The sequence below is a fragment of the Phocoena sinus genome, chromosome 13 (assembly GCF_008692025.1).
Source record: "Phocoena sinus isolate mPhoSin1 chromosome 13, mPhoSin1.pri, whole genome shotgun sequence".
In the NCBI taxonomy this organism is placed as follows: domain Eukaryota; kingdom Metazoa; phylum Chordata; class Mammalia; order Artiodactyla; family Phocoenidae; genus Phocoena; species Phocoena sinus.
The window spans coordinates 2,193,405-2,219,334 of NC_045775.1; the positions used below are offsets into that span (position 1 = coordinate 2,193,405).

A 25,930-nucleotide genomic window follows, 5' to 3' on the forward strand; every position below is an offset into this window, starting at 1 on the left:
CCCAAACCGCTGGCAGCTCCAGAACAGCCAGGTCCTCCCCTGCCTTTTGGGTTCTGGCTGGGGTCAGAGGCCAGGACACTGCATCCTTTCCAGACCACAGGCGTCCCTGGGCCCCAGGTTCAGTAGGGTGGCCAGCAGCCACTTTAAACCTTACTCTCAGAAATGGTCTGCGGGGGTTTCCCTGGTGGCGCAGTGGTTGAGGGTCCGCCTGCCGATGCAGGGGACACGGGTTCGTGCCCCGGTCCGGGAAGATCCCACATGCCGCGGAGCGGCTGGGCCCGTGAGCCATGGCCGCTGAGCCTGCGCGTCCGGAGCCTGTGCTCCGCAGCGGGAGAGGCCACAACAGTGAGAGGCCCGCGTACCGCCAAAAAAAAAAAAAAAAGGTCTGCTTTGGGAGTTTCCTGGCGGTCCAGTGTTTAGGACTTGGTGTTTTCACTGCCATGGCCTGGGTTCAATCATGGTCCGGGAACTAAGATCCTGCTAGCCTAGCAGCATAGCCAAAAGAAAAAAGAAGTTCTGCTTTGGTTAACAAATCACCAGGCCAAACTACCTGCAGGGCATCCTCTGATGAGCTGGCTAAGACACAGGGGTGACCTTGTGCCACTTTTTTTTTTTGCCCTTGCTCTGTGAAAGATTCACAAAGCCCAGTGTCCTTTGTTCTTGAAAATAAGTTGGTTTATTTTCTTTCCAAGTGTAAGAAGTTAGCACTTTTGCATCCAGATGGTAAAGGGGATTAAGAAAAAAAGTGTGGGAAGGAAAGATTAAGGGGGAAGCAGGCAATGAAATCTGAACAGTTAAAAGCATATTGTGACTTAACTGTACATTGTTTCTCTCCCCCAGGCAGTTTCACGTTTCCTTTTTACTGCAGCTCCTAATGTTTCACTAGGGAATGAAATAAAACGGTTTGTAATTTATGGTTATTTTATCCTTACTTCTTTCTTTCTTTGGTTAGATTTTATTTGCAACAGATGACGTTTTTGCTCCTGCAGAAAACCTTATAAAGGTACTGTAAATTGGCCTCTGCGAAGTGCTGGGGTGGGGTAATCCACGAAGCCCTGTTAATTAAAATCTCCCCGTGTACCTGGGCTGGGAGTCACATGATGCCAATCAGTGAATTAGCATATTAGAGCAGCAGAAAAGTGTAGAAATCAGCCTCCTCTCATGCTAAGACATGGCAGAGACAGACGGGGACCTGACACAGGACTTTGGGACCACTTTGCTCTACGGGGGAAATCACTGAGATCCTCCTGTATTTCTCTCTGCCCCACGTCGTGTTCATAATCCGTGATGGGAAGAAAAGTGGGGCAGATCTTGAGTTTTTTGGAAAATGTTTTACCTGCCTAATTATAAAAATGTAGGACATGTTTATTAAAAAGAGAAAATACTGATAAATATGGGGAAGAGCCGGAACTCTGCTGGAATACTGCCACCCTGTCCCACCAGTGAGAGCAGCGAGAGTTCTCTCGTGAGGGATGATGGACGCAGAGGCCCGGCAGCGGGTGTGACTGCGGTCGGGTGGGGTGCGGACTCTGGCCTGGTGATGTGATTTCTGGCCATCTGGCCACTCTGGTGGCACAGCTGCTCCTTCTGGGCAGGACCCGGCCAGGTCCAGAGCACGCTGAAGTCTGACCCTCTGAGGACACCTCGCATATGCTAACTTACCCGTCGGAGAAAATGATCATAAAATAAGGAACAGAGATGTTGATTAGCTTGCTCTAGGTCACACAGCCATCATTGTCAGAGCTCTTACGATTTACCATACTTTTATCTTTGAAAAAGTTGACATGCATCCACACCTTGACTTTGCTATTCCACAGGCTTACCTTATTTGCACAAGTACACAAAGATATGTAGAAAATATTCATTCCGGTGTTGCTTGAAGGGGAAAAAGCCAACCTCAATGTCCCCTAGTGGGGAGCTAGTTAAAGAACCCTGGGGTCTTTCAGATATGGAATGATGTGGCCATCAGAACCTGAGCAGGCTGCCCACGCGCTGGGACAGAGGTCCAGGCAGGCCATGAGTGCCGGAGACATGCTGGAAAGGGTTCACGCCAACCGTGAGGTGGGGTGTCTGTGGGGAGCCGGGCTTGGGGAAGTTGGCGAGAGAGAGAATGGGCCTTATTTCCTACACTCCACTCTAGTGTGTATATATATATATATATATATATATATTCTATATATACACACTTACATATGTTCACACTTACAGACCACTTAAGATGTGTATGTATGTATATATACACACACACACATTCTCTTGTTTGAAAAGAAAAAGGGATATTACAGGTAAAGCTAAAGTCCCTTTCACCACCAATTCAATGCCAATTGGCTCCGTCCCTTTGTAGAATTAACACTATGATAAGATTGGCATATTCTTCTAATATATTATGTACTTTTAAATACATAATATGTGCAAGGGGCTTCACAAGCGTTACTTCAACTTGGAAACAGTCTTCGGGGGATGTGCTCACCATTGCTGTCCTCCAGTTAAGTGGTGGGACGCAGCCGTTTGTCTAAGGCTCCACGAGGGGCCGAGCTGAGCCTTCCCCGGGCCCGCCGCCGGCTTCCGTGGTGTCAGAGTGTTTGCTTTCACACGTGGCCACGGAGCAGCTCAGAGCGCGGGGCACTGGGTGCTCAGCTGGACCCCAGCATCGAGCCTACTTTTCCTCTGACGTCGGCTGAATTCCTGGTTACATGGTCTTTTCGGGGTTGCTTTGGGAATCTGACTGCCCTTTCTCGCTTTGCTTGACAGCCTTTTGGGAGGCACCTAGGTTGCAGTCGGGAGTTGCACCAGTGACGGGGCTCGTGGAATGAATCCTATGTGGTCTTACCTTTTGCTGTCAGTGGCTAATTCTGTGAATGAAGGCCCACAGAGAAGTAGGACTTCTTTCTCTGAAGGCAATACAGAGATAAGGAGGCACCCCCTGATTTGGAGCAGGTTCCGGGGGCGTGAAAGTGGGGCAGACACCACCGCGCCTGCTAAGGTCTTGCCTAGAGCCCCTGTCTGCACTGCCCATCTGTCCCTTTAGCCTAGGCTCTCGCATGGATGTTAATGATCCACTGTCACACGTCTTTGCTTTACACGAGTACACTGAGTTTAGGAAGTGGATGTCTGGATGGCAGACCAGAGGGAAAAGGATCCCAGGTAAGATGATGATGACTGTTCATTCACGCTTGCGAAGTTTAAAACCAGGGGCTGTTGGAAAGCAGTGTACGTTTGGGGTCGATTTTAACCTGGGACCCTTGGAATGCTCTGTCGCCTCTGACGTCCCTTCTGACCATCAGGCTCTAAGAATTCACGAGAGGTCGTGCGAGCCCTGGTCATCTGTGCAAATAGGAGGGTGTAAACACTTCTTTAGGAAAAGGAAAAGACGATGAGGGCTGTGGATGAAGGATATGAGCTGCGCAAACATCATTTGGTGTATGCGTCGCATTTGGCTTCAGCACCACTCCCTGAAGCAGGTGTTCTTGTCCCACCTGATTGCCATGGAAACAGCCTCATTCACTCAGCCCAGGTCGCATCACTGGTAACATAAACTGGGAATTGAGCCAAGATCCATCCTATCTTTTATGTAACCTTAAGATGCTACTTTCACTCATCGCTACTCATCAATCAAAATACAGTTAAAGAAATGCCTGTAAAAGGAAACCAATCCGGCATTAGGCTAATAACTGGGTTTCTTTTGCTATCATCTCAAGTATTATAGAAATATTGGATAGTTCTAATTTTCTATACTTCTGTGGTCCTCCAGACCTTATGAGATTCTAATACGTCTGGACGTTTTAAGGTGCGTCTGTATCTGACTGCCAGAAACCAAGAACAACACAGCGACACACTGATCAAGAGTAGACTTAGCTGATGCCAAGGAGGGCGCCTGGCTGGGGCTGTAGGAAACCCCTGAAGCTTGAGATGGCAAAGAACACGATGTTTCTAGGAGACCCAGCTCGATACCGAGCGCCGGCCGAGCTGGGCTGCGTGTTCCCTACGCCAGAGTCACAGCTAAACTTTTTGTGAGTTTGTTTTGGCCATGCAGCTTGTGGGATCTTAGTTCCCGGAACAGAGACCGAACCTGGCCCCTCAGCACTGAAAGCGCGGAGTCTTAACCACTGGACCGCCCGGGAATTCCCACATCTAAACCTTTTGGAAGCCAATCTCATCCTTGATTCACAGCTGAAGACCTGAGACTCAGAGAGGTCAATTTGCCAAAGACACACACAACTCAGGAAATGGTGAGTTTGGAATCAGAATTGCTCTCAGAATCCAAGGCCTTTTCACGTTCTGGTCTGATTAGAGTTGAGGATTCACACGAGAACGGTGGTCATGTACGGCCACGGCAGGAGAGATCTTGAAGCCACGGTCAAGAAGGAGCCCACACACGTTTTTCTGTGATGGGAGGAGCGCGTTTCTGGTGTTTTATTTTCATTGTCATTTTGTTCAATCGTGTGCTTCGTCTGCCGAATTCAATCTAAGGTGGGTGTTGCTGTTGTTGACGTCTCCAGGTCACGACTGGTGTATCATCCAGCTGGGAGTACAGGGGGTCATCCGGGGCTTCGACGTGGACACTTCTCACTTCACACGAGGAGATTATCCTCCTCGAGTGTCGATTCAAGCAGCAAACTTTGAAGAAGGTGCCTCGGGAACCAGTGTCCCTACCCCGGGAAGGAGCATTGTGGGGTGGTGAGGCCCATCTGCCCCCAACCGCACACTTCCCACCCAGACAGGCTCAGTAACTTGTCTAGAGGCCCCTTTATTGCCACGGGAGCTTTACAATGAGATTCCCGCTCAAGTGCTCTGTGATTTTTAATTTTTACCTTAACAGTGTTCTTCGACCCGATTTAGATTTCATTATTCCCACGCTCTGCAAGCCACCCCTCCCCACCCCATGGTGCCCCCGCACGTCACTCTGAGGTTTGGTGAGCAGGTTGCTGGGGCAGGTGGCAGGAGTGGGCTGCCCGCACCGCCTGGACGATATGAAGCCAGGTCTGAGCCACCTGTGGGAGCAGCGTACCTGCCCCCTTTTGGCTGCCCCGGTCTGCGTAATGACATGACAGCCGTGGGCTTTCCAGAAAGGGTTCCTTTCCACACCCTGGAATACTGGGCCATGTGACTCATAAGGCTCTTTAATTGGCATCCTCCAAGGTTGGTCCCAGAGTTAATTTTTTGGAAACATGTACCATTAAGTGCACGTCTATACGTGTACTTGGGAAAGAGGAATCATGTCAGTTAGCAAACGTATTTTGGAAGCAACTCCGTGCACAGCACCGTATGAGGCTCCTCGGACATGAATGGGCTCACCTCCTGGAAGACAGCTGGGGAACCCGGAAAGTCACATGGCGATATGAGGGATGCTCCTTTACAAGCAGGAAAGACTAGCAGACAAGGACTAAGATGCCTTCAGCAAGCCCTTCAACTGGCCACGACTGCTTCTATTTCTGAATCGCCCACGTATCAATTCTAAGGATGCCTTTGGGGGAAGTAGTGTCTCTGGAATTGACTTACAATATTCCAAAACTTTACTAATCAAGCTTTCTGAAAACTCTAGTCATGTGATAAATTTGTTGAAGTTTGAACTTGGAAACGATATTTATTATTTAATGAACAGACGTACCACCATATGTTTTGCACCTCTTTTTGAAGTTACCATCGTAATTTAAATACTGAGGAACTTTAACATGTGTGTCTGTTACTTTGATCATCTGATACTTTGACTTAAGAGACGATGTCTTTAGTGTTATTTGGCAAAATGAAAATGACCACACAATCCGCTAAGAGGGTATATTATATCCTCTGCTTTTGAACACAAACCGTAACCCTAATGGTCACTCTAACTTCAGATAAACAACCAGAAATCCCACAACGAGAAGTCAGGACATGAGCCACAGCCAGCCCTGAGGAGTCTGAAGCCATCGCTAAGGTATGTCTCCCCAAGGAACGGGGTCTTGTCATGGGCTGTTACGACAGCAAGGGAGCAGCCCTCCTCGCCCGGCCATGCACTCAACCTGGCACAGCTCGTGCATGTGTACTTGCCCTGTGTGACCCTGAAGATGTATCTGGAGAGGTTTGTGCAACCCCAGTACCACGGCCTATGCGAGGTCTAGGGCTCTGCTTCCCACAGGGCGGTCTGCTCGCAGGGACCCCGCTGCAAAATGATGCCCGACGAGGTAAATACAGAAACTGACACCTTAAATACTTCTGATAGCAATTGGACGAAGTAACGTTATCCCTGATGAATTTAATACAATAAACCATTTGGCTTGTGTTTCGGTACATTCTTGTTTTTCCAAGTTTGTCTAGTAATTAATTTATATTGTGTGTTACAAAAGCGTTGATCCAGCGCTGGCTGGGAAATACATAATGGTAACAACAAATGGGCCCTTCCAGTTGAGGAGCACTGATCTAGGGAAACTGTTGAGAGGTTCAGGCTGACCCATTTAAGCCATGGTCCATGGGAAGAGCCCGGATTTTATGTGGACATTCACACCACATTCCGGCTGCTTCTTTCTGTGAGCCCTCAAGGTGGGCATTTGGAGGCTCTTTCCCAGACCTCCCTGTCCATCCCCTTTCACCACCACCCAGTGGCTATTTTGACCAGGGTGAAAAAAAAAAAAGCAGGCCTTTATTCTGTTTATTAAAACTGACACTTGATCTTTATTAGTATTTTTATTAAAGTGTTCCATTAGGCACCCATCATTAATTTTTATTACAAAATGTCCTGCCCTGTAAGCCCCACACGGGCATTAGAATGAGAGAATTTACTGTTGCCTAGAGCCATCACTAACATTTTTATATTTACTGCTAGCTGAAGTCCAGCGACTGGAATTGTTTGGTTCCCATGACAGAGCTTAAACCGGGAAATCCTGCTTCCAGCCACACTGTTTTCCTGTCAACTCCCGGCAGAGGTGAGGTCACATACGACTCAACCTTTCCCTGGTAAATATGATGTGGACCCCTCTCCAGCGCTGGGGCTTCTTTAGTTAATGTTGGCAGGTTTTAAAAATACAAAATGAAGTCACCCTTTCCTTCTTGCTCTAGCACTTCAGGGTTATAATTTGCCCTTTTAGTGCGCTAGGAAATTCTTGTCTTAGCGTCCCCATCCATAGGGAGTTAGGAAAAACTATCAATTAAATTAGGATGTGATGGAACTAAGCTGTATTGGGTTAGATATCTCCTAACAATGTCTGTTTCACAGGTCCATTAGTTGAAGTGCTATGTACAAATTACCCTCAGCTTTATTGTAATTGACATAACATGCGATTCACCCATTTAAGTGTACGATTTAAAGTCTATGTAAATGATATATATGTGCAACCACCACTGCAGTCCACTTAAGAACAGTTTTTATCACCTCAGAAAGAAATCTGATACTCTTGGCTATCAACCTTCCTCTCCCCCAGCCCTAAGCAGCCACTAAGCTACTTTCTGTCTCCATACATTTGACTACTCTGGACGTTTCATATAAATGGTCTTTTGTGACTGTCTTCTTTTACTTAGCATAATGTTTCCAAGGCTCATCCATGTTGTAGCATGTGTCAGTACTTTATTCCTTTTTGTGGCCAAATAATGTTCCGTTGTACGGATAGACAGAGTGCTCATTCGTTCATCAGCTGATAGACATTTGGGTTGTTTCCACCTGTTGAATACTTATGAATAATGCTGGTAACATTCCTGTACAAGTTTTTGTGTGGACATATGGTTTGCATTTGGGTATACACCTAGGGTTGGAATTGCTGGATCATATAATAACTCTATGTTTTTAATTGTTTGAGGAATTATCAGACTCTTTTCCAAAATGGCTGCACCATTTTACATTCCCACTAGCATCGCGTAAGCGTTCCAACGTCCCCACATCCTCCCAACACTTGTCATTTTCTGAATTTTTGATTACAGCCATCCTAGAGGATGTGAAGTGGTATCTCACTGTGTTCTTTTTTTTTGCGGTACGCGGGCCTCTCACTGCTGTGGCCTCTCCCGTTGCGGAGCACAGGCTCCGGATGCGCAGGCTCAGCGGCCGTGGCTCACGGGCCCAGCCGCTCTGCGGCATGTGGGATCTTCCTGGACTGGGGCACGAACCCGCGTCCCCTGCATCGGCAGGCGGACTCTCAGCCACTGCGCCACCAGGGAAGCCCCTCACTGTGGTTTGGATTTGTATTTCCCTCATGACTAATTACGATGAACATCTTTTAAGTTGCTTACCTGGCCATTTGCATATTTCTTTGGAAAAATGTTTATTCAGATCTTTTGCCCATTCTTAAATTGGGTAAAAATCCAATGTTATTATTTTATTATTAGTCTTTTATTACTGAGTTGAAGAGTTCTTCATATATTCTAGGTACAAACCCTTTATCAGATACATACTTGCAGAGACTTTTTCCCTTTCTGTGGGTGTCTTTTCACTTTCTCTAGAAAGCACAGACAGTTTCACTGTCTCTTGAAGCACAGCAGTTCTCAATTTTGATGAAGTTCCACTATTGTTGCTCATGCTTTTGGAGTCATACTTAGAAAATCATTGTCAAATCCGAGGTCATGAAGAATTACCCCTAGATTTTTTTCTAAGAGATTTATCTTTTTAGCTCTTAGATTTAGGTTTTTGATCAATTTTGAATTAATTCTTATATATGGTGTAAGGTAAGGTTTCAACTTCATTCTTTTGCATGTGGATATCGGTTGTCCAAGAACCATTTTTCTGGAAAAGACTCTTCTTTCCCAGTTGAATGATTTTGGCACACTTGTGAAAAATTAGTTGACCCATACATACATGGGTTTATTTCTGGACTCTCAATATTATGTGTTTATCTTTATGCCAGTCCCACACTGTTTCGACTAATGTTGCTTTGTAGTAAGTTTGGAAATCAGAAAGTTCGTCTTCCAAATTTGTTCTTTTGGAAGATTGTTTTGGTTATTTGGAGTCATTTACAATTCCATACGCAATTCTGTATTTCAGAATCAGCTTGTGAATTTCCAAAGAAGTCAGCTGGGATTCTCACAGAGATTTTTGCATTGGATCTGTAGATCAATTTGGGGAGTATTGCCAGCTTAAAAATACTTACTCTTGGGCTTCCCTGGTGGCGCAGTGGTTGAGAGTCCGCCTGCCGATGTAGGGGACGCGGGTTCGTGCCCCGGTCCGGGAAGATCCCACATGCCGCGGAGCGGCTGGGCCCGTGAGCCATGGCTGCTGAGCCTGCGCGTCCGGAGCCTGTGCTCCGCAGCGGGAGAGGCCACAACAGTGAAAGGCCCGCGTACCGCAAAAAAACAAAACAAAACAAAATGAACTCTTCCAATCCACGAACATGCGATGTTTTCCCATTTGTTTACATTTCCTTAATTACTTTCAACAACATTCTGTAGTTTTCAAAGTATACATTTTGCACTTCTTTGTTAAATTAACTCCATCTTTTATTCTTTCTGAATACTATTATAAATGGAATTGTTTTCTTAATTTCATTTTTGGATTGCTCATCATAAGTGTATAGAAATACAATTGATTTTTGAAAATTAATCTTGTGTCCTATGACTCTGCTGAACTTGTTTATTAGTACTAATGGATTTTTAGTGGAATCCTTAGGATTTCTACAGACCAGATCATATTATCTCTTAATAGAGATCGTTTTACTTCTCCCTTTCCAATATGAATGCCAGCTTCCTTCCTTCTTTCCTTCCCCCTCCTCTCTCTCTCTGTTTTTTAAAATCTCCAGTGCAAAGTTGAAAAGACGTGGCAAGAGCAGAATCCTTGCCTTTTTCCTGGTCTTGGAGGGAAATCATTCAGTCCTTCACAATTAAATATGTTGTTAGCTGTGGGTTTCACAGATGCCCTTTATCAGATTATGAAAGTTCCCTTCTACTCCCGCTTTGTTGAGTGTGTTTATCAGGAAAGGGTGTTGGATTTTGTTAAATACTTTTTCTTTGTCTATGAGGTTATCGTGTGGCTTAATAAAATGTCTTTTATCCTGTTAGTACAGTGTATTACGTTAATCGATCTTCAGATGTTAAACTTGCATTCCTGGGATAAATCCCACTTGGTCATGGTGTCTACTTTTTTGTAATGTGTTGCTGGATTTGGTTTGCTAGTGTTTTGTTGAGGATTTCCATGTCCCTGTTCATAAGAGATATTTGCCTGTAGTTTTCTTTTCTTGTGATATCTTTGTCTGGTTTCAGGATCAGGGTAATACTGGCCTCATGAAATGAGTTGGGAAGTGTTCCCTCCTGTTTTATATTTTGGGAAGATTTTGTGAAGAATTGATATATATTTCTTGTTTACTAATTCAATCTATTTACGTGACATTGGTCTATTCAGATTGTCTGTTCTTGAGTCATTTTCGGTAGTTTGTGTCTTGTGAGAATTTGTGCATTTCATCTAAGTTATCTGATTTATTGGTATATAATTCCTCTTTTATAATTCTTCTTACTTCTGTAGGTCAGTAGTAATGTCCTCTCTTACATTTCTGATTTTAATAATTTGAGTCTTTTTTCTCTTTTCTCTTAGTCGATCTACCTAAACGTTTGTTAATGTTTTCAAAGAACTGGATTTCAGTTTCATTGATACTCTCTATTTCATTAATTTCTACTCTAATATTTATTATTTCCTTCCTTCCGCTTGCTCTAGGTTTAGTTTGCTTTTTTTTCCAGTGTCCCAAGGTAAAGGTTCTAATTTTTTAATATGGGTGTTTATAGCTACAAATTTCCCTTCAATCACTGCTTATTGGACACCGTAAGTTCTGGCATGTCGTATCTTCATTTTCATTCATCTAAAAGTATTTTCTATTTTACTTTTTGATTTCTTCTTTGACCCAATGGTTTAGAGTGTGTTGTTTACTTTTCACGTATTTGTGAGTTTTCCAAATTTCATTCTCACTGATTTCTACTTTCATTTCATTGTGATTGGAGAACACACTTTGTATTATTTCAACCCATTTGTTGATAACCACAGATATGGCCTATTTTGGAGGATGTTCCATGTGTACTTGAGAAGAATGTGTATTATGCTGTTGTTGGGTGAAGTGGTTTATAAGTCAATTAGCTATAGCTGGTTTATAGTGTTCTGTTTCCTTGTTGATCTTTTTTCCAGTTTTTCTATCCGTTATTGAAAGTGGAGTACTGAAGTCTCCAACTATTACTGTTGAGTTGTCTATTTCTCCTTTCATTTCTGTCAGTTTGTTTCCTTTATGATTTGGGTATATGTTATTAGGTGCATATATGTTTATAATCATTATAGTTTCCTGAAGGATTGACCCTTTTACCATTATAAAATGTTCCTCCTTATTTCTAGTAACATTTTTTGTTGTTGTTGTTTTAAAGTCTATTATGTCTGTTATCAGTAAAACCACTCCAGTTTGTTTGTGGTTGCTGTTTAGATGATCTAATTTTTCCATCCTATTACTTTCAATATATTTGTATCTTTGAATATATAGTGTGTCTCCTGTAGGCAGTATATAGTTAAGTTTTGTTTTTCCATGCAGTGGGACTATTTTTGCCTTTTGATTGTTTAATACATATTTTGTTATTGTTTGTTATTATATAGTTGGAGTTACAGCTACCATTTAACATTTTGCTTTCTGTGTCTCATGTCTTTTTTCATTCCTCTTTTCCTCCTTTACCACTCTTTTGATTTAACTGAAATTTTATAAACAGCATTTTAATTTATTTAGTAATTTCCCCCACTATTTTATTTTTACTTTCTTTCAGAAACGTTACTCTTATATAGCTCTATTTCCATTCCCCCCTTGGTGGCATTGTTGGTTTACAAAGCACACCTATAAATGTTACAAACCCAACAATACACTATTACAGTTATTTACATAATTTTATGTCTTCTGAAGAAGCTGAGAGAAGAAAGGACAGCAAGTTTATTTACATTTACTTAAGGTTTGTTATATTCGCCTTCCTATTCATCATTTCTGGTTGTCTTCACTTGTTCCTGTGGATTTAAGTTACCATATGTAGTCATTTTCTTTAGCCCAATACAGCTGTGCTCCCAACAACCTCCTTTGTGCAGTTACTGGTAAATATATTACACATAGATCACACTTTTATTTATCAAAAGTCCAACATACAGTATATACATATTATTTTATACTATTGTTTTTTAAATCACTTAACAGAAGAAGGGACAGGAGCTGTGTATTTATACTGTCTCTTATAATAATTATATAATCACCTTTACAGGTGCTCTTTGCTTTTCCATGTTTAGCTGCTGGCCGTGTTACTTCAGTGAAGTCAATTTCACCCTCACAGTGTGAGCTTCTGGTGCTGCCCCTTGGGGGGCACAACCCTGGGGATGCCCACATGGCCCTGAGACGACAGCTTGGGTAGAGCTCTCTTTGACTATCTCTTTCCTTAACCACATGCACAGTTAGCTCCACTAATTGCCGTCCGATTGCTCTATTTTTTCAACAACGCCCTGGGCATAAACTGCTCCACATACCAATCCAATTAAATTTGGGTTTCTTTGAAGTGATAGTTTTTGAGGTCAGAGGTTTTTTTTTTTGTTTTTTTTTTCGTTTTGTGGTACGCGGGCCTCTCACTGTTGTGGCGTCTCCCGTTGCGGAGCACAGGCTCTGGACGCGCAGGCTCAGCGGCCGTGGCTCACGGGCCCAGCCACTCTGCGGCATGTGGGATCCTTCCGGACCGGGGCACGAACCCGTGTCCCCTGCGTTGGCAGGCGGACTCTCAACCACTGCGCCACCAGGGAAGCCCGAGGTCAGTGTTTGAGATTTTTTCTGATCCCAGAAAGGCTTCTTTGAGCTCTTTCCCTGTTCTTTCCAGCCAACTGTCTCGCTTACAGTTTGTACTGCAGTTATATATATATATGAATATCTGATGAATGTATTAGTCTCAGTCTCCTCTTACAGCTTTTCACCATCACCGCCATTGTTTTTGAGAGCATCTTAGGCTTGAACTTCTCCATACTCTGTTCCACGTGAAGCCCATTTACTGGGAAGAGATCTGGAGCTTTCTGTTCTAGGACCCGCTTCTCCCTGATCTCTGAGCCCTGGCTCTGGAGCTGGGGGGTGGGGACAATGGTGCACTTCTCTCTGACTGACAGCCCTGCTTTAGGAGCTGGGTGCTCAGTGGACGGGGGCAGTAGCCTCAGGTCTTCTTGGCTTGTCTCTCTCAATGTGGACCCCCTGCCTTGTGAACTGAGACACAGGCGATCATGGCTCCAGTATCTCAGTAGGACTGTGTGCAGGGTAGAGCCCCATCTCCTGAGTGGGGGCTGGGTGGAAGGAAGGTGCCCCCCTCTTCTCAGCCACACTCACCTGGAACTTAGCCTCACAACAGGTAGATGGGGCAGAATGAGAGCCCTCCTGGGAAGAAAGCCCCCAACTGAGATCTGGGGACCAGCCCTGCATTCGTGGCTGCACCTGGGTGGAGGGGAGACTCCACTTCATTGTAGTGGGAGGAGGGAGTGAAGGTGCTGGCCTGGTTCACATACCATAGACTCTCCCCAGTCTTGCTGAGTTTTAGTAGATTTTTGGAATAAATGTGGCTTCATTTTCTGTGTGCCCTTAGGACTACTCCCAGAGACTTTAAGTGGTTGCTTTTTTTTTTTTTTGCGGTACACGGGCCTCTCACTGCTGTGGCCTCTCCCGTTGCGGAGCACAGGCTCCGGACGCGCAAGCCCAGCAGCCATGGCTCACGGGCCCAGCCGCTCCGCGGCATGTGGGATCTTCCCGGACTGGGGCACGAGCCCGTGTCCCCTGCATCGGCAGGCGGACTCTCAACCACTGCACCGCCAGGGAAGCCCTAAGTGGTTGCTTTTTTCCTAATTTTCACGAACTTCCCTGGGGAATGGGTCAGCAGAGATCCATGTGCCATCATGCTAGAAGTGGATCTCTTGACCCTCACTTTAGATGCAACACGTTTCTGGTTATCATGCTTTAAAGTAAGACACCAACATGTAGAGACGTGAACACATTTAGTGATATTGATTTGCTCATGGAAACCATCTGTTCTAAAATCAATGGAAGCAGCTGAAAGAGCAAAGCCAACAGGAGAGATTTAGGACTTCTCACGTTTGCTAATTCAGCAAACATTTATGGTACCGCTGCGTTGAGCTAGGGGCTAAGCACCGGCCGTATAATCACTTCCCAGATGATGAGTAGGGCAGAGGCAACAGAACACAAGCTTCCTGAAGACAGGGGTCATGTGTCTGGGCTGTCCTTTGCTCACGCCCACTTCCTAGCACAGGCTGGGGGGACAGAGTAGATGCTCAGTAGCCATTTGTTGTTAAGACTGAACTGACAGGGTCCTCGCCCTTACAAAGTGAACAACCCAGGTGGGAGATGCACAAGAAAGATCCTGCAAAAATAGTGATAAGTGTCACAACAAAAGCACTTAGTAGAGCCCTGAGAAATTTCTATTTGGCAAATTTTGATAACTGAAATAGCAACTTCATATGTTCAACCCAGTGTGTACAGAGCTTAGGAGTTGAGGGAGCGTCTGAAAAGGTATTGGGTGGGAGCCCTGCTTTGTGGGATTGGTCCTTGAAGTTTCCTGCACACGTTAAATCTCGTTCTTGATTGGCAGCCTCAACGGAGAGAAGGTGAGGGGTGGGCATGTCTGTATGCAGATTTCTCCTCCCCATCTCCCCCACTGCACCTTTAACTGCTCCATGAGGATTCTACCTGGATCCAAGTTTAAAAGGGAGAGGAAGCAGTAGGAGAACCCAATGGGACACCTGGGGTGGGCATGGAGTTGCTTTATTGAGTCTCCCTCAAAAGTACCAAGAGGCATATCTAATATTCCATGACAGTTTTGATGAAAGGGAGGCTGGATATTAATTCTGTAAAGAAGAACCTCATTTTTTTAAAATGTAAAACCAGCTTTACGTTAACAGACATTAACATTCTATACCATTAAAGCAGATCACAATGTTCCATGAACCAGAATAGTGTTGTGAGTTAGTCTCGCTAGTATATTTTCTTGGGTTTTATGCCAACACCGTCTGGTTTCATTTACTGTAAATATCAAGACTCCCACTGTTCCACTGAAATTTTTTCAGATCACTCAATTTCACCAAATCTTTCATGTACAGATATATAGGGCTGGCTTCAGCAGAATACTCTGATGAATGATTTTGAGCTTCTGTATGAAAAAGCTTGGCTTCCACCTTCTAGGAAATAATCAAACAAATAAAAAGCATTCATTTTATTAGAATCAGATAATGTGAATGGATCTTGGTAGCTATTTTCTGCTCTGCAGACCTAATCTCAGGCTGCTGTGGTTCTCAGCAGCTATTTGATTTTGAGAATATTAGCTGTAGTATTCTCAGTTGCATTGCAAAGCAATGTGTTGTAAAAATAAAAATGTAAGGCTCTCGTGTGAGTCGGTGTAGGATTTAGCAATGCTGATTTCTGGCACCGAACACTCATCTGTGGTGAATTTCCCAATTGCTTTTTGGCCTTCCTGGAGTTATTAGTTCAACAACAACAAAACAATGCAAGCACCTACTACGCGCCATACAAAAAGCAAGCAAGGGCTTCCCTGGTGGCGCAGTGGTTACGAATCTGCCTGCCAGTGCGGGGGACAAGGGTTCGATCCCTGATCTGGGAAGATCCCACATGCTGTGCAGCAACTAAGCCCGTGCACCACAGCTACTGAGCCTGCGCTCTAGAGCCCTCGAGCCACAACCACTGAGCCCACACGCCTAGAGCCCATGCTCCGCAACGAAAGAATCCACCACAATGAGAAGACCGCCCGCAGCAACGAAGGCCCAATGCAGCCAAAAAAAAAAAAAAGAATAGGGCACGACTCTCCCAAGGACGTACAGGCCCTTGAATTGTTCTCCTCCTAAATTAAGGTGCGCCCCGAAGGCTACACCTTTGCGATACCACGTGCCAGCTGCGCCTAGTATTCCAGTTTCTCCCACGCTCTGCACGGTTCCTGACAATTCCTCCCTGACGCAGTTTTAATTGTCAAGACGGTCCTGCTACCCGCCATCTCCCCATGTCTTGCGCGTCGGAGGACGGAGGAGTAGTGGGAGGGGTCGCGGTGGGTGCCCAGTGCCTTGCCCCCTGCCCTCCCGCCGCCTTCGCGGAAGCCGCCCCCCGTCCCTTTCTCCAGCTCTGCCGTCCTCACCTGTCCGGACTCTGATGCCCCGTCACCCGTCCCGGCTCTGCTTCCCCCTCACGTGTCCTCTCCCGGGCGGCAGCGCGCTGCGGTCGCAATCGCCGGTGGCGTCAGCGCGGGCGGTGGCGGCCGTGGCCCAGGCAGCCCGGCTGTCCGGCGGCGGAGCGCATGGGCGGTGCGGGCCGTGAGCTCGCGCGCGCCGCACGTGCTGGTGGAACCCGCGCCCGCCAGAACCATCGTGGTGTACTGCAACGGGGACCCGTTCTACGTGGGCCGCAAGTTCGCGCTGTCACGGCGCCCCGTGGCCACCTTCGAGGCGCTGCTGGAGCAGCTGACGGAGCAGGTGGAGGTGCCCTTCGGTGCGCGGCGCCTCTTCACGCCGACGCGCGGGCGCCCGGTGAACGAGCTGGACGCGCTGCAGGCCGGCGGCAAGTACGTGGCGGCCGGGCGCGAGCGCTTCAGGAAGCTGGAGTAAGTGCCGCCGCGCCCCCCGGCCTCTGCGCCCGCCCCCCGGCTCTATCGCCTCGCCCCGCGGGGCTGTGGACCGCGACCGGGTCTGCCGCGGCCTGGCGGCCCGTCCTGTCCCCGCGGGGCCGGGGAACGCGACGCGGGCCTGCTCAGGTCTCGTGGCCCGTCCTGTCCTCGCGAGGCTGGGGACCGCGGCCCACTTCTGCCCCCGCCCAGCGCCGCCGTCCTGTATGGACTTTCTCTGCGAGGCCTCCTCAGGCCGCAGTGCACCCTACATGCCCCCGGACATCGCCCCAGCTCGCCTTGTGGGGAGGGCAGACCAGCTACTATCTCCCGACCCATCAGTATTGGAGAGAATTAGAAAGAGGATGGGGAGAGGGGGCGGCGGGTGTGGCAGTGAAAATAGGGTGTCCAGGGTCGCCTCTTTGAAAAGGTGATCTCTGCACGAAGGTTTGCAGGAAGAAAGGGAGTGGCCACGCGGAGGGAGCCTGGGGAAGCACGCTGGCAGGCAGAACGCCGAGCTGGGTTACAGCTTGTCATGGCTGGTGTCCTCGGGACCTGCGCACGCCTCCTTCCCCGAGAGCACTTACTGAGCTGTGTGTCGGCCCAGCTTGCCGCTCTCTATCCTGCCGGTTAAGACCCTACAGAGGACAGGCACCCGTGATTTCTGAAACCCTGGCACCTGACGCAATGCCGGCCTACAGTACAGCCTCTGAATGCTGGCCTGGGAGCAAGGACACCCACCCCAGCGTCTGCTGCCATCAAGACAGCAGCCGCGGACAGATGGCAGCTGTCCTGGTGAAACAGGCCTGTGTATCAACGTCAGGGCCACTCAGAAAGCCGTAATGGAAATTGGCCACATTCAGGCTGTCAGTTGTGCTTGTGGGTACCCACTCAAAGCGTCAGTTTAATTCTTTTTTGTTTAGTCTGGGACTGGTATTGCATTCTCTTTGAGATCTTGCTGCAAATGGGGTTATAGCACACTCTTCTGTTTATACTCTTACTTTTCTTCCCAAGAGTACCTCAGTCTTTTGTGCACTTATAATCCTTGTAACTTCTCTAAGCTTTCTTGGTAACTGTCATTATAGAAATGTCATTGCAAACCAACGGTGTCTTGCAGGTCCTTAACAAAAGCTATCGTGCGTGTCTCCCTGTAGGGCAACCTCGGGGCTGCTGCAGAGGGCCTTACAGTGTATGTTTTGGGGAGATAAGAGACAAACAGAAGTAACCACAAAAGAGAAAGTGGTAACGGCTAGGACAGAAGCACAGGGTTAATTCTGTTTAGGTGAAGGACCTCAGAAAAGGCTTCCTTTGCCAAATGGAAGGGAAAAAATTGTTTTGTTTCTTAATCCTCTGAATTCCTGGGCTGCCTTGGCTTCACTCATTTCTTGTGTCTGCCTCTAAAGATGTTATTACCGTTCCTTACATTGTTGTTAACTCTTGTTTCTTTTATTGTGAGATGTATCATATATACGGAAGAGTGTATACAGTTTTATGTATAGTTTAAAGAATAGTAATAAAGCAAGCCTCTGTGTAAACTACAATCCAGATTACGCAAAAGAGCATTACCAGTGTTTTAAAAACCTCCTACCTCCACTCCCATCCTTTGCCCACAGGTAACCACTACTTTGGCTTTTGTAATAATCATCTTTTCATAGTAATCTATCGCTGAAGGGTAGATTTTTTTCAACGTTTTATGTACTTTATGTAAATGCAATTATACTGCATATATTTTCTGTTACTTGCTTTTTCACACAATAATATGCTTTTGAGACTCATCCATGTTAAAAGCATGTAGCTGTAGTCATTCGTTTTTACTGTTATGTATTATTTCATTGACTGATATACCAGTTTATTTATCCAATCAGTTGATGGATAATTTGGGTCATTTTAAATTTTATGCTAAAGTAAGCAATGCTGCTGTAAACATCCTTTTGCCTGTTTCCTGGTGCACACGTGGGTAAGACTTTCTCTGGGAGAGCATGTGGGTTATCAGTTGGTGCATATCCTATTAGTGCAAGCTTATTGGTGTAAAAGAGCATTTATTAGTTCCTGTGACCAGGAAGTCCAGAGCAGTTCTGGCTCAGAGACTCTTGTGAGTTTGCAGTCAAGATGCTGGCTGCAGTCATATCTGAAGGCCTGACCCGGGTAGGTGCTTGCAGGCTCACTCACGTGGCCATGGCAGGAAGCTTCATTCCTGCCGTGAGCCTGTCCATGGGAGATCTAGCAGCTGGCTCTCCCTAGCGTGAGTGATCCAGGCTGAAGCCACAGTGTCTGTTGTTACAGCTGGTTTCTGTTGCGCTGTCTTCTCTTCTCCTCTGCCTAGTTACCTCTGTGTGGTGGACATTTTTACTCTTAAAACTTATTTGCAGGGCTTCCCGGGTGGCGCAGTGGTTGAGAGTCCGCCCCCCCCCCCCAAAAAAAAAAGTTCAAAACAAAAAACTTATTTGCGGAAATCATTTGAGGCCTGAGGTGATATTAGCTTTTGCGGAAGTGGCAGCTTTGTTTGGCCCCTGCCTGTTCATCCCAGTTCACGATCACCTGATACAGCTTCAGCGCCCAGTTCACGATCACCTGATACAGCTTCGGCGTGTGGGGTGGTTCGGACTGACCAGGTGTCTGGAAGCCAGGATGCTGCTCACTCCTCAGGTGCGGCCAGTGAGGTCCCAGTTCACTAGGAGGGTGGTTCACAAGGGCCCCCGTTGTTGGTGGGTCCTGAACCAGTGCTTTTCCTGTGGCCACAAAAGGCTGTCAGAACCATGGTTCACCCTCTCAGCTCTCTGTTCCCTGGACCAAAGTGGCCCCAGATGTCGGCCTCATGGCTTTGGATTGCCTTTCTTTCCTGGAGTGTGGGAATTCCTCACTATCTTGATAGGTGTCTTATGTTTCAAAGACATGTTTTTCAGTGTGTCCGGTTTTGTTTTTTACTGGAAAGGTTGACTGGGGTTACTTCGTCCATGGTTCCCAGAGCAGAGGTCTCTTGCCCTTTTCCTTCACGTATGTTTTTGTTATGTTTCTGTGGATGGAGTGCCCTTTAGACCGTGAGTGGTATTTTTCATTGTCTTCTAACTTGGTGGTTGCTGATGAGATACCAGCTATCATCATTCACTTCTCTGAAAGTAATACTTTATCTCTTTTAGCTTCTTAAAATATATGCTGTTTGATTCTGAGTACTGTGCTTTAAACAATACGTCTAAGTGCAGATTTACTGAATTATCTTGAGTCTCTGGTGTGGTGACTCGGCCATTGTCTCTTCAGGTGATGACTCTGTCTTATGTTCTCTCTCTTTGCTTTCTGTATCTGGGTTGATGTGGGTTGGCTTATTTCATTAGCTCTAACTTCCAAGAGTTCCCCTCTTTTTCATGTATTTCTCTCTCTCTTTTATCTTTGTGCTATAATCTAGGTACTTTTGCCTAGATTTGATTATTTTTTTCCTGCTGTGTATACTATGCTTCAAACTAATTTATTGAATTTTAAATTTAAATCATTCAGTTTTTCATTTCCAAACATTCTATCTGGTTCTTTTCAAATCCTCCATGTTATTCTCTTGAGTCTCTTTGTGCTGCATGTATTTTCAAGCTTGTCTTTTATTGAAATATTGTCTTTCTGTGGTCTGTGCTTGTAATCCCAGTATTTGAAACTCATCTCTGTTTTCTCTTATTTCACCTGGTTTTCTCTCATGATCCTTTCTGTCCTTGTTAGTTTACTTATTTTTTTGACTGCAAATGACTCCCTTTCTATGGGCTTTTTTTTTTTTTTTTTTTTTTTAGGAAATTCTTCAAGGGCTGAGATAAAGGTGAGATTCTCCAGAGAGGATTTCCATTTTCTTTTCCCAAATGCCAGGAATGCTTCCTCTCCAAAGATACTCCAAATTAAATCAGTAGCTTGAGTTTTTTTGGACCACCCAGATAGTGCTATTTTGTGAGTTAGCTGGCTTGTGATTCAAATTATTAATGGCATCTGCAAGGATGCAAACTTGACATCTTATTGTTTTTGAAGAAAAATCATAAGTCACAGACATCACAGTTGCTAAGAGGTAGAGAGTTTGGATTAACGCCATAACATTTTAGATTTACATTTATTACTGTGCTAATCCTGGTATGTATGAGAATTCACTGACAAGAATGTGGTCCTTTGTAGATGTTTGATTTTGGGATTATTTTTTCAGGGTTAGTTGCTGCATGCTACACACTGACTGTGTCCCTCTGAAATTCATATGTTGAAACTGAATCCCTCGTGTGGTGGTGTCGACTTGAAAAAAATGCAGTGTAAGAGCTCTGAGTTAAGTTTATTCAGTGTCTCACTGAGGACTGTAGCTGGGAGACAGCCTCTCAGACAGCCCCAGGGAACTGCTCTGGAGAGGGTGGGAGAAGACAGTGTTCCTGTGATTTTGGTGAAGGAGTATGTGCACTCAGGCACCCGTCACAGGAGAAGGTTGCTGCTAGTCGCAAGGAACAGATATCTCAGTTCATGATTTTAGTGCTTTTCTAAGATGCAAGAATCCAGATTCATAAAACATTTCTTTTTTTAAAAAAAAAATTAAAAAATTTATTTTTGTCTGTGTTGGGTCTTCGTTGCTGTGTGCGGGCTCTCTCTAGTTGCAGCGAGTGGGGGCTACTCTTTGTTGCGGTGCGCGGGCTTCTCATTGCAGGGATTTGTCTTGTTGCGGAGCACGGGCTCTAGGCACATGGGCTTCAGTAGTTGTGGTGCACGGGCTTCTCATTGTGGTGGCTTCTCTTGTTGCGGAGCATGGGCTCTAGAGCGCAGGCTCACTAGTTGTGGCGCTGGGCTCAGTAGTTGTGGCTAGTGGACTCTAGAGCGCAGGCTCAGTAGCTGTGGCACACGGGCTTACCCCTTCCTCCAGGTGAGGACACAGCGAGAACACACCATCTATGAACTGGGAAGGGGATCCTCAGCAGACACTGAATATATCAGTGCCTTGATCTCAGACTTCCAGCCTCCAGAACGTGAGAAACAAATGTCTGCTGTTTAAGATCCCCCTACCCCAGTCTGTGGTACTTTTGTTAGGGCAGCCTGAACAGACTCAGACATTGCGTATGCTGGATTCTGATTTCCTACCAGAATCTGGTCTTCACTGTTGTTTTATGACCACAAAAGATTTCAACAAAAATTGACTTTAAAATCCTTTTCAACTTATGTGTGATGAAAAGTTTAATTTTACCCCAAAACGTTTTCTCGTAAAATTGACATGTGTTCTGTCTGTGAGCAGGTGAGGAAGGAAGCCTGTGAAACACCGACTGTCACTCCTGGGCCAAGATCAGGAAATTCTTTCCTCTTTCTGTGGGTTGAGGCATTTTTTAATAGATCCTGTGAGACTTCTAATTTGGTAGGGAGATTTTCAGTGTTTATTTAAAAAGTTTTGGACATGTGGCGGAGATATTGAGAAAGACTTTGAGGTGTTTCTCTTCCCGGATTTCTTAATGTTGATTATTATTTTCTGTAGGGAGAGGAATGTGATCCAGTTCACTGAGCAGGGAGGGGAGGTGGGATTCCCACGTGGTCGAGACCCTCTGTTATTTTGCATTTTCCATGTACCTTCATTGCTATCAAACGGATGGGAGAGATTTGCATATGAAGTTCAACGTGGAGAGGCATTTGGATTTCCTTTTCTCTACTACCTTTTAGATCAATGAAGTATGAAATCGGAACCCAGACGTTGATGAATAAAGCTCTGATTTTAATTTTGGCTTGATTTATACTGGTATCAGTGATCTAGCACTTGTTGGAATGTCTGTTCTGTACTTACTGAGCCATTGAACGGTTAAAATTAATTTTCACCAGCAAATAATCTTCTAATTGTGCCACCAGCAGATGAACTTTGAAGTGCAACCTGATGATATATTAACTGTCCTGGAGGGTTTCTCATGGTTGTAAAATGGTACACTGAGAAGACAAACACCATAACGTCTTCCCCAATCCAATCATCATTCAAACATTTCCTACATTTTCTGGAATAAATAAATTTGAGAAGAGAAACATCATTTTTTCTCTATAAAACAAAATATTATAGGCTAATAATCACTTTAAAAATGTGTCCCGTAAAGCCTGGAATTAATGATTTCTTTTGTAGAGAAAGTCATATTCACAACAAAATTTATATCAGAGCATTGTGTGTGTGTGTGTGTGTGTGTATGTGTATGTGTGTTTGTGTGTGTATGTGTTTAGGTGTGTATGTATGTATGTGTGCGTGTGTGTGTGTGTGTATGTGTTTAGGTGTGTTTGTATGTATGTGTGCGTGCGTGTGTATGTGTGTATGCATGTGTATGTGTGTGTATTGTGTGTATGTGTGTGTGTGTTTCGAGAGACCCCAAAGAATTTGAATTATAGTAGGAATTTTTCCTATTTACCTTAGGAGTTTGCTGTTGAGATTCAAAGTGAAAATGCTATTTAAATCAAACTATGGCAGCTCCTTGACACCCCAACCTGTACTTTGACTCTCCTTACCACCCACTTGTACCCGAGGACTAGTGCGTAACCGGGAAAGGGGCAAGGTGTGTGGACAGACAGCCACGCCCGAGGAAGAGGAATGTGGTCTCAGAGCCAGAAGACCTGGGGTGAACAGACTCCTGGCTTTTCCCATCTGGGTAGCACTTAGCAAATCAAATCACCTCGCTGAGACTCAGCTTCCTCATCAATGAACCAGGGCTGGCTAGTATCTGCTCCAATAGGAGTGATGTGAGTCAGAGTGAAGTGGGCACAGTGCTGTGAAATGCCTGCCTTGATCTGGTGGTTGGCTTCCTCCTTTCCTTTAATCTTGGGAAGCAGCAGGAGGGACATTGCACATTAACGTCTAGTCTCTGCTTCCAGTTCCTGCCCCCCACACCCCCAGGGAGACCCAGGTCCAGCCAGGAGCCTCCTGCAGACACCCGGCTTAAAGACTTGGGGCCACTGGATCTCTGAGGAATTACTCGTTCCCTCTTTCCATTCTATTTCTGTGTTTTTTGGAAGGCAACATTGAAACAGTAAATAACATTTTGTGGGTTTTTTGTGATCTTTTTATACCTTAATTTCTGTATTTATTTATGCCTTTCGTTTCCATTTAATGAGAGTAAGTTGTCTCATTAGGGGGATTAATGTGTGTCATCAAATATGGAATTTGGGAACTTAAGACTAAAACACCTATTTGAAGGTGAGCACAGGAGGATGGAGGGGAGCTGTAAGCCGAGGGGGTGATTTGGAGATTTGCAGGCGCTTTGGTTCACATAGTTTTCGAAGGTTTGAATTGGCTGCCACATTTTATAATGAGGGTGTTCATGTAATATGAAATTTTGGTTTCCATTTAAAAAAAAAATAGAGGATTTTTGGGACTTCCCTGGTTGCACAGTGGTTAAGAATCCGCCTGCCAATGCAGGGGACACGGGTTCGATCCCTGGTCCGGGAAGATCCCGCATGCTGCGGAGCAACTAAACCCGTGCGCCACAACTTCTGAAGCCCGTGCACCTAGAGCCCATGCTCTGCAAAAAGAGAAGCCACCGCAGTGAGAACCTACGCACTACAACAAAGAGTAGGCCCCACTCGCAGCAACTAAAGATAGCCCGTGCGTAGCAACAAAGACCCAACGCAGCCAAAAATAAATAAATTAGAAAAACAAAACCAAACCAGTGTAGTTTAAAAAAACAAAATAATAAAAAATAGAGGATTTTTATTGTTTAAAAGGACTTAGTTTTATTTATTTATTTATTATTATTATTTTTTGGCTGTGTCAGGTCTTAGCTGCAACATGCGGGATCTTCCGTTGTGGTGTGCGAGCTCAGTAGTTGTGGTGCGAGGGCTTAGTTGTCCCGCAGCATGTAGGATCTTAGTTCCCCGACCAGAGATCGAACCTGCGTGCCCTGAATTGGAAGGCAGATTCTTTACCACTGGACCACCAGGGAAGTCCCAAGGACTTAGTTTTTAGTAGCCTGCATTTCCACAGGAAAACAGTGCCCTGCAATTATGAGCACTCCCACTAGCCACAGTCCCCACCATTCCCTAATACCACCCTTTGCAAGCATCATCATTTACTTGCCCAGCCTCTGTAGGCATCTGAGCTTGTGACTCTTGACTGTATATTAAGTACTTAAAAATGTCTTTTTCCTTTCATCTACCGACTCTTAGTCAATCCTTCTCTGACTGTTGCTAAAACCATTGTCAAGAGCTATCTCAAATACATTAAAAAATTGTTTTAAATCAGGAAGAAACCCTAACACATATAAATCTTAACATATTATTATCATTAAAAATATCTGTTCTGTTTTTGAGGCACATGGAAGGCTCTCCAAAAGCCCCCAAGGGTCACGAATTCTGTAGGTGGGGCTCATACACATTTTATTCCAGTGGCTCTTTCCCAGCATTCAGTGTTGGCAGAATGGGGACAGTGATGGCATTCTGTGAGACAGGAAGGGACAGCGCAGGTGAGAGGGAGCTGGGCGAGGTGTCTGGGACTCTGCTCTGCCTTTGGCCAGTGGTGGGCCCTGGAGCCTTTAGTGATCCAGTAAAGTTCTCTTTGATTGGTCTCCAAGGTTCCTCTTTGATTAATAGTGTTGTATGAGGGAAAGCAATGCCACTGAAGGACAGTTTTCCTGGGTGATGCCCACGGTAGCCAGTATGAATATTTTCCTGTAATGACATTGCTATTGTATATTGATGTGAACATTTATGGTGCTCTAGGTTTTAGTTTTAAGTTGCTGTGGAGTGGAGTCATCTCTAAAGAGGCTCAAATTTTCTATCTAAATATTTACCTTCTAGTTAGGTTTTTCTTTCTTTTGCAGTTATTTTAATATAGTTCCCAGCAGACCTGCAAGGATGAGAAAGTTGAAGGGAGTAAGTGTTCACTACTAACTACTAAAGGTGGGATATATTGGATGATTTGGTAAAAATTAAAATGTCAATATTGAATAACTGAAGTTTGATAAAAGCAGCATTTGTAGGGAATGCCTGTAAAGGCGTGCTGCTCTTGAAGCCAGGAGTTGCTGTGCAAGCTCCTTCTGTTTGTCAGAGCACTTAAGTCACTAAGATGATGGAAGTCGGTAAGAACGTTTGAAGACCACGGTTAGGGAGAGATTCATCTTTGAGATGCAGAGTGCTAGCATTTATTAAGACTTTTTCCTCCTCTTTTGTTTTGGGGATTTGGAAAGACAGGTGACAGGAAAAGTTATTTTAAGTTACACGATGTTGAAGCTAATTATAATGTTAAATTTAAAGATTTGCTCTGTGTTCTCAACAATTTTGTCCTTGATAGACATTTGAAAGACTACAAGATGGAACCTTCCATCACTGTTCACATCACTTGAGTCTTAGCAAAACAGCAACAACAACAAAACAACCCAAATTTCCTATGTAAGTTAAAAGAGATCCACCTTTTAAATAAGCGACAAAAATCAGGTTTGAGCGAGTA

The 25,930-nt window shown here is 45.2% G+C and overlaps 1 protein-coding gene across 1 annotated transcript in view; it reads left to right on the forward strand.

The window, feature by feature from the left end:
- Positions 1-1,956: 1,956 nt before the first annotated feature.
- LOC116764590 (doublecortin domain-containing protein 2C-like) overlaps positions 1,957-25,930 on the forward strand; it is a 141,396-nt gene continuing 117,422 nt past the window's right edge. Inside the window, 6 exon segments of the mRNA XM_032653314.1 lie at positions 1,957-2,056; positions 4,500-4,677; positions 4,922-5,036; positions 5,835-5,914; positions 16,060-16,536; positions 25,305-25,356. Of these exon segments, the coding sequence (XP_032509205.1) occupies positions 1,957-2,056; positions 4,500-4,677; positions 4,922-5,036; positions 5,835-5,914; positions 16,060-16,536; positions 25,305-25,356 (1,002 nt within the window).